Below are 18,046 nucleotides of genomic sequence, written 5' to 3' on the forward strand. Positions count from 1 at the left end.
TTCTATAGCTAAAGTGAGAAGTGTGACAAAGCCAGTGTCTGTGAGATGTCCAAAACCACTGGGCTCTGCCAGTTCCTCGGCATGGTACCAGCTCTGTATCACAGTTGGGGATGATGAGTTTGTCAGCGCCTGGAACAATGGCACTAGAGCATGCTCTGCAGAAGGTCACAGCCTTGCAGGCAGAGATGCTCCATATCGAGCACTGGATCTATTGGACCCGACTGGGGCTGAGGGCGAGCCCAACGGCACAAATCCAGTAGGTCCCCATTTTAAAACCCATGGGTCCCAAAGGCACTCCAGAGGGGTCAGGCTGAGAAAATGTGAGATGGGGGAGGTTTTTCCAGCTACTGGAAATTCTGTGAAGCATGGAGTAGTCCCAGGCACAGACTCTGCTGTGGAAGAGAGGGCTAGACCTTGAAAGGTGTTGTCATTCCTACGCCTTGCCAGAGGACTTGGACCGCTGTGGTGAAGTTGTAGAGTGCTTGAACATCTTAGATTTTTCATTTGTGGGACTTACCTGGTGACTTGGACAAGATCATCGGGAGCGGCTCCGTGAGCGGTCCCAGGACCTTCTGCATGAACAGGATCTTGAACTTTGAGGGGTCGACTAACGTTGGGTGGTGAGGAGCTTCAACAAGTGTTCTGCAGTGCTTTCAGACTTTTGGTGCGGCCATCCTCACAGGTCTTGCAGTGGTGCTCCTGCTTGAAGCACGACAGACAAAGTGTGGGTCTGTCACAGACATCTGCCTGTGACAGGCACTGGGATCGAAACCTGCTATTTTTTTAATTTATTTTTTAGGAGACATCCGTAGCACACCAAGACAAAAATAAAAAAAATATAGCTTTGACAAAATGGAATAAAAAGTCAGTCTAAAACTGACTGAGGGTAGCTCTATCCAGACCTGAACAGACTGTCGCGTAAAGAAAAAAAACTGATGTCAGCGAGCTGGGGTGGCGCTTATATAGGCACCTCACATGTCATTTCTGGTGTGGACGACACTGACAGAGAGCCAAATGACACCACCTACCGGCATGCAGAGGTACTGCATGCCGGTGGGCATTACAGCACCGGTCCAATGAGGAGCTAGCCCTATGATAAAGCATGACACTCACCTGGGTGTGTGAGGGCACAAATTCCTGATCTATAGGGTTCCCTGGTACATTTCAAGTTCCAATCAGCCCTTTTTCCTTCTTCTCTACAGGAACAGTGCACTTTCTGGTTTAACATTCATGATTTAGGAGCACAGGCACTTGACCTTCATCAACTTTATGTCCCCTGTTTTCTGTGTATAGTGATCAACATTTACTGCCCTGTTGCTCAAGTGCAACACTTAACAACAAATGACAAAAAACAGCCCATTCATCTGTTTTGAAAAGTCCATTGATGAATGTACCTGTAATTTAACACACGCTTAACAAGCAAATAAATGTACACAGTGATGCAAATGCCATAGGCCCTAGAGTAAGTGGTTAACATTCACTTTTTGCTTTTGACTTTTTTCCCCACAATAATGTATTTTCACATTTATTTTCATGACAGGTGACAATCAGTCATCGACAAACAAATGCTTTCATTTGATTTGGTGGCTTTAATTTGAATAATGTTATTGAATTATATTGGGTTTAGAGAACGGAAGACACTGCAATTCTATTTTACAAAGTATTTTGTTTAATATAGAAAAATCATTGTTACAGTAAAAAAGTAATAAAAAAGATAATTTTCTGCCTTCAGAGTTAGGGGATATGCGCATCTCCAGTACTTTTTTTATATATATTTCCTGTCTGTCCTCAGTTTGAAGTCACTACCTAACCAACATGTATTCATGTAATGAATTTCAAATTTCCCTTTCTTTTATTTAAACTATATACAGGGAGTGCAGAATTATTAGGCAAATTAGTATTTTGACCACATCATCCTCTTTATGCATGTTGTCTTACTCCAAGCTGTATAGGCTCGAAAGCCTACTACCAATTAAGCATATTAGGTGATGTGCATCTCTGTAATGAGAAGGGGTGTGGTCTAATGACATCAACACCCTATATCAGGTTTGCATAATTATTAGGCAACTTCCTTTCCTTTGGCAAAATGGGTCAAAAGAAGGACTTGACAGGCTCAGAAAAGTCAAAAATAGTGAGATATCTTGCAGAGGGATGCAGCACTCTTAAAATTGCAAAGCTTCTGAAGCGTGATCATCGAACAATCAAGCGTTTCATTCAAAATAGTCAACAGGGTCGCAAGAAGCGTGTGGAAAAACCAAGGCGCAAAATAACTGCCCATGAACTGAGAAAAGTCAAGCGTGCAGCTGCCACGATGCCACTTGCCACCAGTTTGGCCATATTTCAGAGCTGCAACATCACTGGAGTGCCCAAAAGCACAAGGTGTGCAATACTCAGAGACATGGCCAAGGTAAGAAAGGCTGAAAGACGACCACCACTGAACAAGACACACAAGCTGAAACGTCAAGACTGGGCCAAGAAATATCTCAAGACTGATTTTTCTAAGGTTTTATGGACTGATGAAATGAGAGTGAGTCTTGATGGGCCAGATGGATGGGCCCGTGGCTGGATTGGTAAAGGGCAGAGAGCTCCAGTCCGACTCAGACGCCAGCAAGGTGGAGGTGGAGTACTGGTTTGGGCTGGTATCATCAAAGATGAGCTTGTGGGGCCTTTTCGGGTTGAGGATGGAGTCAAGCTCAACTCCCAGTCCTACTGCCAGTTCCTGGAAGACACCTTCTTCAAGCAGTGGTACAGGAAGAAGTCTGCATCCTTCAAGAAAAACATGATTTTCATGCAGGACAATGCTCCATCACACGCGTCCAAGTACTCCACAGCGTGGCTGGCAAGAAAGGGTATAAAAGAAGGAAATCTAATGACATGGCCTCCTTGTTCACCTGATCTGAACCCCATTGAGAACCTGTGGTCCATCATCAAATGTGAGATTTACAAGGAGGGAAAACAGTACACCTCTCTGAACAGTGTCTGGGAGGCTGTGGTTGCTGCTGCACGCAATGTTGATGGTGAACAGATCAAAACACTGACAGAATCCATGGATGGTAGGCTTTTGAGTGTCCTTGCAAAGAAAGGTGGCTATATTGGTCACTGATTTGTTTTTGTTTTGTTTTTGAATGTCAGAAATGTATATTTGTGAATGTTGAGATGTTATATTGGTTTCACTGGTAATGATAAATAATTGAAATGGGTATATATTTTTTTTTGTTAAGTTGCCTAATAATTATGCACAGTGATAGTCACCTGCACACACAGATATCCCCCTAACATAGCTAAAACTAAAAACAAACTAAAAACTACTTCCAAAAATATTCAGTTTTGATATTAATGAGTTTTTTGGGTTCATTGAGAACATGGTTGTTGTTCAATAATAAAATTAATCCTCAAAAATACAACTTGCCTAATAATTCTGCACTCCCTGTATATATATATATATATATATATATATATATATATATATATATATATATATATACACACACACACACATATATATATATATATATATCACACTACTAAATACATAGTAGTTCTATTGTAAATTTCAACTATTAAAGTATTAAATGTAAGGATGTCAAAAGGGGAAGGAATAGAGAGATGAGGTGTATCTTTATTTCAGTTTGATTTGCCTAAGGTCTTTTTAGCAACACATTTTCCGCAAAAAGCAGCACGAGAAGATTTCTCAATTGCACATTTAATCGATTTCCCTGTTCAGCCACGAATAATTTACGTGCACACGTTTAGATGCAAATAGTATTTATTTTGTTCTTTGGTTACTAATACCACACCATGTTATATATAGATGTACAAGAATAGAAATAATAAAATTTCATAGAAAGGTTGAAAACATTGTTGTAAGGTAAGACTGTGACTTCACGTCGTCTTTCTAATTAGAAATCTTTTCGGCAAAATTGAAGAATTTATCATTAAAATCAAAACACATTTTGAGTGGGGGGCAACATCTATTTAACAATATTTTCAGAGTCTATCAAATATGGTGCATATCAAACTCCGTGTCAACTCATCATATCTAAGCTGGCAATTTCTGTGTTTCCATCACTTCGAAGTGCTTCTGCTACATCTCTCCGAAAGACCGACATATTCTGAGTGAACCTGCACAGAAAATGAGACAGAGTAAATGTTAAATGATTATGCTCTTTTAAATTGAACAATTCTCCAAATTGCATGTGAAAATAGCTTAGAGGTCATTTAGACGTCGCCCAGTGGGTCACCAAGTAGCTAGACGCAGTGGAGGTAATGCTTCCAATATCCCACCTGCTGCACACACAACGGGGTGGCATGGAATTATTTGATAGAAGTGCAGCCTGTCATCTGGTCCGCCATTACATAGTAGTTGGGCATACTGACCGGCACTGCTAATTTTTCAAAGAAAACCCGTTTCTGAAATCTGAAAAAGGAAGTTCATCCCAACTTATGGGAAACGCTTGTTTTCTTCTTTGCAGGGATACCACCATACCACACATGGCAGAACCTCTCTGAACAGGATGGACCATGTGATGCCATGGACCTGCTGGCCTTCAGCTCACCAAGAAAGTGTTTCCTTTTTTGTGGGTCCACTGAAGATCCACTTTAGGAACTCAGAGGCTCTCACAGATCTGAATGAGACGTGGAGACAAGAGGTTGGTGCATGAGGTACCTGCTGAGGTTTAGCATATGACCCATTAAAACCTCTTTCGATCTTTCACGCATTGATCAAATGCAATGCACACCTAATACAGGCATTTATAAATATAATAAAAACACATTTAAAGAACAACTGTTGTTACAAAAAAAAACACACAACCACCCCCCCCTGTGAAATTCCACATTCTTGGTTACGTCTGCAAACCTTCATAGCAAAACATAAATCACATACCAAATGCAAAGCTCATAACCGTACCCTGGATGACACAAAGGACTTTAAAATGACAAAACATCATCTGACTAATGACATGACAGATTACCTTACCACAACTATATAAATATAGCATGATTTCTTGATAGTGTAATTTAAATATTTGGTGTGATATCTATTTATTTATTGTTATAAATATTGTGGACATAAGCAATGAATTTGGTGTGCAAGTTATGGTTTGCGTGGCAAATGCATAATCTAAGCTTTGCATAGTTAATCATAGCTGAGAATTTACAGAGGTTTTCAGTTTTACTTCAGAGGTGGGTTTTGAAAGTGAATTCAGAGGTTTTTTTTTATTTACATACCTTAAGGTGTTATTACCAAAACTAACTGTAACTTCACTTAAACACTTATTCAGTTTGTTTTTTGATGATATAAATGCATCATCTAAAAAATATTCTTACTATGTTTGCAGTTAATTCCAATGCGCACTTTGGTTAGCACAGCAGCACCTGGCTACAGGACCTAACCTTCTGCCAGTCTCCCAGCCCAACCCACTGTTGGCCTCCAACCCCCAATTTGCCCAACCCCTGTGGTCACCGAACACCTACTGTGCACAGTTGAGGTGCACCAAATTAATATTTTTTTTTATTTTAGGGTTTGAGGATCCTGAGGCTACCAAGGGGTACGCAGTATCCAGGGAGGATCCAGAATCAACAAATCTGGCAACAAAATCTGCCAAATCCGGAACTTTTCAGAAATTTTACAACTAGGGGAATTACTTTGAGGGTCCACACAGAGGCCTAGGGAACAGAATATGCAAACTGTCAGAAAGTGGGTTATTAATTTGGCATGGGGGTACTCTTAACAACTTAATAAGTTAGATCTCAACAAAGTTCTAACTCTGCATATCCTGGTGGCTATGATGCAAGCAGTCAGCAATTCCCACAAAAACGTTTGTTACATTTAAGCATTGTAAACTTATTCAGAAACGAATAAAATAAGCTTCCCAAATCAATTTACAACAATTCATGAGTAAAATGGCACCACATTTATTAAAAATGGATAAGAGAAACCGAGATTTGAGTTTTCAGGCAGAAAGCACCTAGATAATACAAAGCGCCAACAGTGAAGCAGCGGATGCAGCTACAAGTGGGCCACACTGGTCATACAATGGTCATATATATTATCTTGGGTCTCAATCTAAATTTTACAGCTTGTAGCCTTCCAGCAGTGCAAGGCTCCATGGAAGTCGGCTATATCATTGTCAAACTCTCACTCAAGCCATTAGTTCAGGGACCAAAGCGTCTGAGTGGAACAAGGCTGGGTTTTGTAGTTGCTGAGGTCACTTCACCTGTGAGATTGATTTGCTGTCTCACCCCAGTTGCAACTTTCACATTCAGACAACCTTATTTTTTTTGTCCTAAAATTCCACCAGCAGAGCAAGACTGGAAGCTGTACTTGGGCTCCATGAGGCCTAATACATTAACTGCAGGATCCTACCGACCCAGTTTTCAACATGGGAAAAATCTCCAAGCGAGACAAACCTAATTTTATTGCCTGGTGAGGTTGTGTCCTTCCTTGGGAAGCCTTAGTAACTTCTTCAGGTCCTCCAAAGGTGGAAACACAACTAAGGGCCTGATTTAGAATTTGGCAGAGGGGATTACTTTGTCACAAATGTGACGGATATCTTGTCCATCGTATTACGACCACATTATAGCCTATGGGAATTGTAATAAAGCGGATGGGATATCCGTTTGTGACGGACTAACCCATCTGCCAAACTCTAAATCAGACCCGAATTCCAAAATGCTGGGAAAGTTCCTCCTTGTCACTCATGCAGCACCTTGGTCCTGAGGGCAAGCTTTTAGGCATCAATTCCCTTTTCATCCAGGGCTTCAGCAGATTCTAGTCTTCAGTGGTTTGCTGGAGACCTTTTGCTTTGTGTATCCCTGCAGCGTCAACTCTTGACCAATGGAGAGCAGATCCATTTCCTGGCTGCCAGAAGGAGTCAGGAGTCCTTTACTCTTCATTTTCCAGCTTCTAGACAGAGACTTCTTCCTGCAAGTGTTTTTCTTCCTAGGTCAAGGAATGTTGTGAGCAGGTTGTGGTGAGGTTGCAGCCTTATCATGAGCAACAGCCAGTGAGTGGGAACTTTTGTATATCCAGTCTTGACTACTTTTGCACAAAATCCCTACCTGTGTTTTCAGCACTTCCACTCCTGGTTTATTGCAAATGTTCCCAGGGAAGCATGAATCCTGATGGCTCTAGCTGTCTTTCACCTGGATGAGCGCTGGTTCCTCCCAAGCCACTACCTTCTTATAAGGAGGTGTCTGCCCCTCAGTAGTAGACTTATTCCAAGAGGGACACTTATTGCCTTTCAAGCATATACCAAGGCCAATTCCTGTGTCACAATGTACTGCTACACATAATGCGCTCTCAATGGTATATTGAATTGGAGGAGCCACCTTGGTGTGAAGCACTGCAACATCATGGGCATGGGACACCATCTCATTAGAGGGCTGATAAGACCATTTGTGGCTCACACTCAAGTCCTTTTGAACACTCTCAGACAGCAGTGCGAAGTAGACATATGCAGGAGACTCAATGACAGTGAGTGGAATCACGTACTTGCTTAGCCTTCCAAAGTGTTGGAGAATGCCAACTATACATAACACATAGAGAACTCCTGACTTTGGGAAAGAAAAATGTTTTTTTCCTGGCAGCTTATGCCCAATGCCCCAGATTATTCAGACTACTAGATGTCGAAATACAACATATGCTGTGGGCATGCACTGCACTATCCCACTTTTGAAAAGTGGAAACTGAACAGCTGAGCACACCTGTTAAGCTGTAAACATTTTGTTTGTGTAGCCCTACTCTTACGGGGAACCAGATGACCACTGACCGTGGCAATTTGTATAAAGACTGCCTGTGTTTTCAGTCTGGGAAGTAGTCTACGGCTGATGTTCTCAAAGGTTCAACACACGTCCTTGAGGCGCCTAAATAAACGTTTATTCTGGTAGTACCCAAGTAAAGTGTTTTTTTCTTCTACAGACTTCATGTCCCATCCATCTTCCTTTCCCTTTCCAAAACCAACTTACAGATGCCACTGGCCTCCAACTCGCCTCATCCGGCTCCTCCTCCATTGCACACCATTCAATGTTCCTCAATACCAAATAATCTCACTATCGGGTGCCACCACTTTCATACCCCATTGTCCGAAACTTATCACATGCAATTATGTCCTCTGTGTACCACCCACAAGTTGTTCTTTCCTTTTCTATTTCAGAATTGTATTTCCTTCACCTCTTCTGTTAACCTTTGCAAATTGTTGAATATTGCTTTACACTATACTAAATGGCACAGAGCATCAACTACACGAGCATGTCTGTAATTGTTTGATAATACACTGTTATTCACATCTGTCAGAACCTGTTGCTTCATGTTATATGCTTCTACGCTGATGATATAAATGGTTATGTAACAAAAACTGGTTACTTTACAGCAAAGTTCAACAAAAACCTATAGAAAAGTTACCATTTGCTGAATACGACCATGCCATCCTTATGCCACAGGCCAAGCCATTGACGTTCAGGAACAGTGCCATTCTCAAGCCTGTGATAGATGTGCATTAGTTGTCCAGGGTAGGCTTGAGTGACAAACCACTACCAAACTGTCTTACTCTCACAGTGTACAATGTACACTTTCCTAAAATTACTTCTGACTAAAGTTGTAAAAAATCTAATTTCACTATTGAATTCGTTTTTTCAACTAAAAGAACAATAACTTGTAATCATCTCTCTAATATTGTCTTTTGCTCAGGTATAGGACAGAGTGATTTTATTTATGTTGAAGTCTGTTCCTGTAAAAAAAACAGCTTTAACTACACTGAAAACAGCTTGTGGGTACTTGTCCACTGTGGGGCACACTATCCAAATGTGTACCATACCATATGTTTAAAAAAAATATATTATTCAGCCCCATGGGCTTACACGGCATATTTAAGGGGTTACTTGTTAAGATAGAGAAAATATTTTTCTACATAGCTAAAGCAGTTGTTGCAGATCTTCAAATGCAAAATGAATAATAGGAGAAAAAAGTTTGGCACTCCTTTATCTTTTTTTAATGGATTCGCCGATTCTTTTTCGATTAATGAACCTGCAGAGGAACTGTGCAGTAGCAGTCAAGCTAGCTCAATAATGTAACCATGCAAAACGTGTTGACATCCTTTTTAATGTTATTTGAACAGATTTATGCCTAACCATGCATAGGCACATCTCCGAGTAAATTTCCAATTTTGTGCCTAGTTTAGTGTAATTACGATCATTATTTTTGCCGTGGCACAGACCAAAGTTGTCTAGGAGAGCTAAAATATAAAACACTCATTTTGTAACTCTCTTTAAACTTCACACCAACAAAGAGATCTGCACAAACGTTGACGTGATGAAAGTTAGCCAGTTTTGCTATCTGGCTGTAAAGTTCATGCAGGTTCTTCAAATGGCACAAAAGTTAGATATTGCCTTTTCAAGGGAAACTCAGACTTAACCGTTATGATTCCTGACTCTGTAATTAGTCTGATGGTGACAGCAGCAATTAATTTAAAGTTGAATCAGACGTCCACAATAAAGGCATATTTTGTATTCATACTAACTTTGGCACAATTCAGTGAAGCTGTATGGAACTCCTTAATGCCTCCCCCAAAAGACGTGCATCGTCTTCGGGTTCTTCATGGCACGTTTCGTGTGGGTCGGAGAAAGGAGGATTAAAAAAAAAAACAGGAGGTCCCAAAACTGCCATTTCTCCTACAACTTCATATGTGAATATTTGCTCATCAATACAGAATAAATGACTGAACAGAATTTAGTGTGAAGGTATCTACAAACCCGGCATATCTCTACAAGGATTTGGTCAATACTGAAAATACAGGTTTTCGTCCAATGACAACCCAAAGAGGGGCAATGTATAAGGTTGGTAGTAGTAAGGAAAGGAAATAGATCTCTGTCACCCTGCCCACACATTTAAATCCATTTGTGTCCTTAGGGCAATCTTTACTGAGCCCAATATACCAACTATCATCCATGATTTGCAGATATGCAAAACACTTTGCTGTGTGCGTACCCCTAATGAGAGGGACATTTTCATGATTAAAGTTCCCAAACTGAAATTGAATGGAACCAACTATGAGGATGTACAATCTCTAACAAATAAAGTAATACACTGGATCAGAAGTGTGCGGCACTGCTACTCTATTTGCAATGACAAAGTGACTGTGAAGTTCCCCATCCAAGCAGTGTCTCAGACAATATTAAAATCACTTTACTTACCACTGCTTTAACAAGGGGACCCTTATCACCTGGCCTCAGATATGATCTCCATTGGGCTTGGAGATCAAATTCAAATGTTTACCGCCTACAGATCTTGTTTGAGAAGGCCCCATGGAAATAGAGATTCTTCAACCTCTGAGAGCAGCCTCTATTATTAATCTGATTGATCAGCTATCTAGTTCTCAGTAACTCTTGCCAAAATAAAAAACAACCCAAAAATTACAATCTCCAACACTCGTCTTTCTATAAGTTGGTTCCTAACTCAGAATCAGCTCCACATGCAAATGAGAGCTTGAGAACTTTGAAATGGAGAGTGTATCCCTAGTCATAACAATGAGCCCTTACTTTCAGATAGACATCTTCCTTTTGGCTAACTTCATAATATTCACAGTCCAGAAGAGCTCCCACTGACCTTGGATTCTATGAAATGTGCTCTAGAAGGCCAAAAGAAACCCTAAGCACCCAATGTAAGAAACTTTATGGTTGTCTCTTGCAACATCACAGGCATAATAAATTCCTAATTATCAAATAGTGACTGGGGCCGTTTTATTGATGCTTTTGATGTTTGCTTTTTGCAAAAGACATGGATGGCTTCTTTTGTATTTAAGCCAGATTTTACAAGCTTCCAAATTATGGCTAGAAATTCTTCAGCGGGCCGGAAAGCAGGTGGGTTATGCACATGAGTAAAAACATCTCTTCAGTGCACACTAAAGTAGATCTCTCGCCCATGCCAGGATAAAATCATTTTAAAGTTAGTGTTATGTAATGGTAAAGATATGTTGTTATGTATATAATAGATAAACTACTAGCTTCACAGAATCTCCAACTGTAAGACACTTGGATCGGCTGTTAAACTCATGCACTAAAGATTGTGCAACCATAATAGAATGAGACTTTAATGCCCATTTTAAACCCTCTCCACTCGCTGGCGACATAGCCAGTGACAAGGATGCATACTGGGGTATATCTGCAATTGATTCCAGCCCAGTTACACATATGTCACAGTCTGCCCTACAAATGATCAATATTATTTTGTGGTATGGTCTTCGCACGTGCAATGGTCATTTACTTTCGGATTGCAAGCCTGCTCCAATCTTTAAAATAAGAATTTATAGAAACCGTTTGGATTATCTATTTGTCAATTTGGGGCTGTGGAGTTAGTTGGTGAACTTTTATGTGGCATCAAGGGATGAGAGCGACTATGACCTTTTAATCCTCCTATGGCAGGCCTACTGACAATTTATTTGATAGGTCAATCCAGGGAACAGATGATTTAATCATGACAACTAATATGAGAAATGTTAAATGGGCCCTCATAGAGTCTAACAACACAGCAATAAATTCCATCCTTGTAAGTACTCATACAGCACTTGATCTCTTCCAAGTGCACATGAGCTCTCCAAATAGTGTGCTTGAGATCCATGATGCACTATTTGAAGAGATCAGAGGGTTTCTTGTGAAATCAAAGACTGGGAGAGAAATGCAGAAAAATGCCCAAGAGTGGTTTACTTCAAACTGCTGCTTCAAAAAAACAGACTTGTTAATGTCATTAAGTCTGGGTGAAAGCCAAATCTTCCTTTCGAAAAGTTATACGGGCAGCTAAAAAACATGGGAGAATTTGACCATGGAAAAGCTATTAGAAGAGGCAAAAAACAAGGACTCCAAGTTGTTTTGGCATTTAGTTACACATGAGGGCAAGAGGTGATACAGCAAACCAGACACATATTTTAGTTAGTGAGTGGGTGGCACATTTTGGAGCTCTCTATTCAGTAGAGGTTCCCAATTCATATTTTGCATCCAATACTCACCAGCTTACTTACTAAGATACCACTTGCACTGACCAAACCTTTACTGTCTCTATGGCTGACACTGCAGCAACCCTTAAGGACCATGAAATAGGAACGGCCTCTGGTCTGGATATTCCAGCCGATCTCCATTGCTCGAACCTCTGAATATATATATATATATATATATATATATATATATATATACACACACACACACACACTTTATGCAATCTTGCGGGGCAATTCCAGAAATGTGGAGCAGAGGTTGTCCCTATATTTCAAAGGGAATCCCACAACAAACCAGGCAACTACTGCCCGATCAGCCTAATTGACTAGTTACAGAAAATATTTTGCAAACAGATCCTAGATAAACTTATTGCTTGCATGTGCTAGATCTAATTCAAGCACAATACATTAGACTTTTCTATTCCAAATGATTAGGTGGAAGAGAGTGAACATAGGGCGGGGTAGTTTGTATGTTGCTTCTGTGGACCTGTGAGCAGCTTTTAATATGGTGCCAAGGGACAAACTATGCCAAGTCCTTCTAGATTTAAGTATTTCATTTGATATGTTAGCTACTATTAGACACTTACACTCAGAAAATTATGCTCAGGTTCGCAGTGGCCTTACTGGTGGACTCACTGAGAAAAAGGAGATTAAAAAAGGGGCTCACCAGAGTTGTGTGTTAGCACCAACATTATTTCTCATTTACATAAATGGCTGCATAGAATTCTTGTCTAATTGTGAGAATGATTCACTCATACTGCCAGGGCAAAGGATCCCAGTGTTGCTCTGAGCCAACGACACCCTATTGATATCCAGAGCGCAGAAAGTTCCCCAGGCCTTGGTTGAGAGATTTGGTGTTATATTCGCGGTTGTAAATGTAGATTTCTTCCACAATGAACAAATCAAAGAAACCTTGTGATGAGCGGAGAGATGTATTTCAGTCCTGGTAAAAGTAGGAACCCACGACCAGTGAAGCATCCGGTGGACAGTCCCCCAGGATTCTAGTTGACCATCGAATATTCCAAAGAACATGGTGACACACTAAGCACAGAGCAATGCCAACAAGAAAAGACTAAAAAACAAATAGAGAATACTACATCACCCCCCTCCTTAACCCAATAAAAACAAAAAAAACAGTTAATACAATTCAAAATCTTTAAATCTAGTAGGTAACTTCACCTGTCTCAAATTATCAGATTTTGAACTGTGAGTTACAGAATTTCCCACAATGTTATGAGGCTTTTCAATAGGAAACGGTGGGAAAATTAACTTCTTTGAGTTATGAATGGTAAAATCATCATTATGTCGTGCAGAGTTACAAACATCTGTAGAAAGCATGGAATCTTCATCCTGAAAATCATGACAAGTTTGTTGATACATACTGGCTTGCGCCTCAGAAATGGGTACCACACTATCTTTATTCCAACATCCTTTCCCCTGTAATAAAAGGGAACATTTGGTGACTTTTAATACTTTACTGGTAGAGTAAATTTGGATTATCTTTTCAAAACTCTGTTTGGTTTCCTAATCAAAACCCAATCATTAAGTTTTTCATAGTTTTCATGCACATTTTTTCTTTCATCGTAATATTTTTTCTGTTTAGTTTGTTGTGCAAACACTTTCTCCCTTATTGCAGCATTACTATCTTCTTCTTTCCGATCTCGTTTTTTCTCATTAGAAATTGTTTCTAGCCAGCCTGGAATAAGTTTATTTGATTCTCACAGGATGACTCAGAGCAACTTGAACATAACATTTGAGTTCCCCCAGCAAAGATTTTGCTGGAGGCCAACCACGACTGATATAGTGAAAGACTTTCCTGAGCACCTCATCTTTTTCAGTGACATTCAACCATTCTTCTTCAGAAACTACTCTTTACAATTGGATATAACATCAATCAAAGCAATTACACATTCATTTTCTTCAAATACAATTTCAGCACTATTATACACAGGTAAACGAGATAAACAATCTGCCTCGACATTTTCCCTCCTTAAATGTATTTAATTTGAAAATTGTACTCTTGGAATATTGATAGTAATCTGACTAATCTCGCCCAAGCTTTATCCAGACCATTCCCACTTAAAGGGTAGACTAAGGGTTTATGGTCAGTAAAAATAGAAAATTAAGTTCCCTAAATATATGTTTTGAATTTGTCAACTGCACAAGCACAAGCTAATGCTTCTCGTTCAATCATGCTATATTTTGTTTCTGCATCCCTCAAAGTTCTGGAAGCAAAAGTCACAGTGGTCTCTACGCCTCCACTCCATTGTCAAAAGACGGTTCCAAGACCCTTTAAGCTAGCATCAACAGAGATAAACAATCTGATCTGTGGTTGGTATGGTTGTAGATTAGGGGCGTTTATCACAAGTTCCTTGACATCTTCAAAAGATGGATTAGCTTGAGTAGACCACTGAAATTTTGCAGCTTTTTTAAGTAGTGCTCTCATAGGCTGAACCATCATGGAATAACCAGGAACAAAACGCGTGTAATATTCACAGAGGCCTAAAAATGATTTAAGTTACTCTTTATCTGTAGATGGAGGTGCTTTTTTGATGGCTTCTACATTACAGTTTTTTGGCTTAATAACTTTGTCAGAAATTAATACTTTTGTCAGAAATTGTATGCCCAAGGTATTCCACCTCCTCTGCCATGAACTTACATTTGTTCAATTTTAATGTCATGCTACAGTCCTGTAGGATCTTGAAAACTTTTTCATTAATAATATAATGCTCAACTGTAGATTCTGTAAAAAACTAAATGTTGTCTTGAAAAGCCTGGACATGAGGCTCTAAGACGAACATTGTATCCATAAGTTTTTGGGAAACATTTGCCTCTGAGGCGAGACCAAAAAGCAATCTTAAATACTTATATGCACCATATGGTGTCACAAAAGTAGTTACATTTTGCAAATCTGAGCTGAGCCCAATTTGATGGTAAGCGGAATGAAGATCCAAGGTAGAAAAATACCTTGCATTTCCAACATTGGCCATCATCTCTTGTATACGTGGTAGAGGATGGCAATCCACTAGAATGTTCTGATTTAGTGACCTGAGGTCGACACGCAACCTCAAATCCCCTGAGGGTTTTTTCATGAGAACAATGGGAGAAACCTACTCAGACAAGTCTGTAGGTGTGATGACACTCTCAAGTACTAATTTGTCAAGAAGACCTTTCAATTCATGCCTAACACTCAACGGCACAGGCCTAACTTTGTGTATAATCGGTATGGCATCCTTTTTTAGTTTGATAACATGTTCAAACCCTTTTACAGTGCCAATGGAATCATTAAAAAGTTTTGGGTAATTGCTTATCAAACTTTGTATCCGGCTATCCTCACTAAAAATATTACATATATGGGCTTCCCCCGAAATAATGTGATCCTTTTGACCGGGTCATAGATGAATGTCCCACATAGCCAAGTCCTTCCACCCTATGATATCACGACCTTTCACTGCCACCTATATTTTTGTTAAAGTAAGTCTACCTAAGCATTCAGATGTTGAAGGGAAATACCCTAAAAGATCTACATCTTGCTCACCATATGCCTTAGGATTTATGTCAGCTGGTGTGAGAAGCATGTTGTCTGGCCACAATCTGTAAAAGGTGGTATCTGCTAAAATGGTGACTGGAGCTCCAGAATCGGCCATAACAGTGAACACCCTACCATCAACAGTTTCCTGACAAAAGGGTCCTTTGATCTCCTCATGTTTTTGAGAAATTGAACTGTAGGACTCTTCGGTTTCAACGGTTAGTAATAAATTATTAAACTTGTCAGTACACTCTTGAACCCCATCCTTGTTAACTTTCACTTTATCTACATTAACACTTGCACTCCTACAAATCCCTTGAAAGGGATCAACCTTGCAACACCGTATACATCTTTTGCCAAGTGCAGGACATGAAGAAGAATTCCCAAAATGATTCTTCGAACCACATCTAAAGCACATAGGTGCATTTCTTTTCGGACTGGTATTCCTGTTAATCAAACATATGGCAGGATCTTCAGTAAGTAGACTAATAGACGACAAACACTCCTGGATACTTCCATGTGCTCCATTATGATTGCTCAAAACTTGCGTTGTTATGATTGATCTTTCAAAGGCTTTCGCTATGTCTATTGTCTCAGAAAGCGTGGGATTCCTACATGTTAGAAGACGTTCTTGCACTTTCCTGGAGTAATAGTTGAATACGTATTGGTCTCTTATATATATATCCACATAGTTCTCAAGCTCACACTTAGATGCCAAAACTCATAAAGTTGCAATATATATTCCTCAACAGACTCATCAGCAGCCTTTAAAAAAGTTGTGTCTCTCCAATAAAACACTCGGTTCTTCCGAATACTGCTTGCTCAACCTGGCCTTAGCTTCTATGTAAGATTTCCAGGAAACTCCTTCATCAATTGGTGCGAGAACAACTGGCAAGTTATCAAAAACCCTCTGTCCAGCAGTTCATAAATGGTTGAATAATAATGCCACTTTTCTAGATGGGGAGTAATACATAGCATCTATTGCTGTCAAGTAATTTTCGAAAATGCATAGCCAATCTCTCCACTTAATATCAGGTTTGTCTGAAACAAGTTGGATCAAAACAGATTAAACCACTTTGCTTAACCCTGGGGTTAAGGCACTATTAGGAATCAATGACTATCTGCAAAGCAGATACCAATCAAATAGTTGTGTTTGCTGTGTCCCAATTTTTTCAAACTGCTTGGATCAAAACAGCTCAGCACTAAATACTGATTTGCACTTTTCATAAGCATACCATTTGCACTAGACATTCTGCTTCACCTGTTTACTTGTTGCCAAAGCTACTAGCATGTATTTAACATTTGATGGCTTATTGTTACGAAAATTTAATGTGAATGTTTTTATCTCTAGCTTTTACCTTTTTATGCTTAAAACATGTTTTGTCATGCCTTTTAATGTATTGCATGTACTGTCGATGAATTTAATAAATTCAAACTGACAACTGAACTGTACTCAAAAACTGTGATTTCCTTGATTTGTGTACATCAGTAGCTTTTTAAAAAATCAGCTTTTGAAAAAGTGCTCAGGTTGGCTAGGAAGAAGTTAAGTTGTTTGAGGTTTAGGTACCGTTAATTCGCAGAGCATCAGCGGTAGTGCTAACATGGACCTCTGTGACCCCAAAATTTAGAAAATATTATTGGCCGAAGGAGTTTTTCCTTCTGTCAGCCATTTTGGATCCAATGTTCTATCTGAAAAGATCCCATTGGATGACAGCAACACAAATTAAATGTTGCAACTGCCATTAGAGCAGAGGTCCTCATGAAAGTTTTTTTTAAAAAGGACACCTAACGGGCAGGACAGGGTGGCTACTCGGATGGCGTGGGGGTGCCCCCCAAAGGGACCCACTCTGCTTAATTTATTTTTTAATTAATTATTTTTTTTGTCAAAGGATCTGCAGATCCAAGTGGCTGGAAACACAGACATTAAAGAGTCTCCTGGCTCTGTGGTTACAAAATGGGAAGTGTGATCCCAGGGCAAGCTTTACAGCCCAGTGCAATGGACACATGCAAGCTTCACTGTCCAATGATGGAACTGCAGGACCAGAAGGGAGGATGCAGCTCCAACATAGTTCAGGAAAGGAAGCTTGGGTCTTTGGTACCAGGAGGCAAAGCTTGACCTGGGACTGCAATTTTTTAAAAAAAATATAAAGGTACAAAAAAAAATAATAATGTAAAAAATACATAAATAAGGGTTTGGTCGCAGACAAGACCTTGCGGCCAACCCACATTGCTCAGGCTGTGTGCCGCAGGGGCTGACTGCCCCTGCAGGATGGGCACAGGGCATAGCTGGAAGTCGCCCACACACAGCTGAGCTCAGGGTACGCTTGGGTGTGGTATATGAATAAAATACCTCAATACTGCGCTGAAAAAAACACAAAGGCTAAAGTGTACGGTTAGTTTTGTTATAACACCTTAATGTATGATTAAAAAAAATTGAAATGTACTTTAAAAAAAAGTTAAAGTATAGTTCTGCAAATAGCAAGTTGTGGTTAAGACCACAATCCACAGCTTGTGCAACAACCGTGGAAACCAT

General features: G+C 39.8%; 1 protein-coding gene across 2 annotated transcripts in view; it reads right to left on the reverse strand.

The window, feature by feature from the left end:
- Positions 1-3,748: 3,748 nt before the first annotated feature.
- The window catches only part of RANBP17 (RAN binding protein 17), a 1,172,021-nt gene continuing 1,157,723 nt past the window's right edge, over positions 3,749-18,046 (reverse strand). The window contains exon 28 of one of the 2 annotated variants that reach the window (XM_069199335.1): positions 3,749-4,122. In XM_069199335.1, the coding sequence (XP_069055436.1) occupies positions 4,026-4,122 (97 nt within the window). In that variant the 3' untranslated portion in view covers positions 3,749-4,025. The remainder of the gene's footprint in view (positions 4,123-18,046) is intronic. The other variant, XM_069199333.1, reaches the window with a different exon arrangement.

This window comes from Pleurodeles waltl, chromosome 7, assembly GCF_031143425.1.
Source record: "Pleurodeles waltl isolate 20211129_DDA chromosome 7, aPleWal1.hap1.20221129, whole genome shotgun sequence".
NCBI lineage: Eukaryota > Metazoa > Chordata > Amphibia > Caudata > Salamandridae > Pleurodeles > Pleurodeles waltl.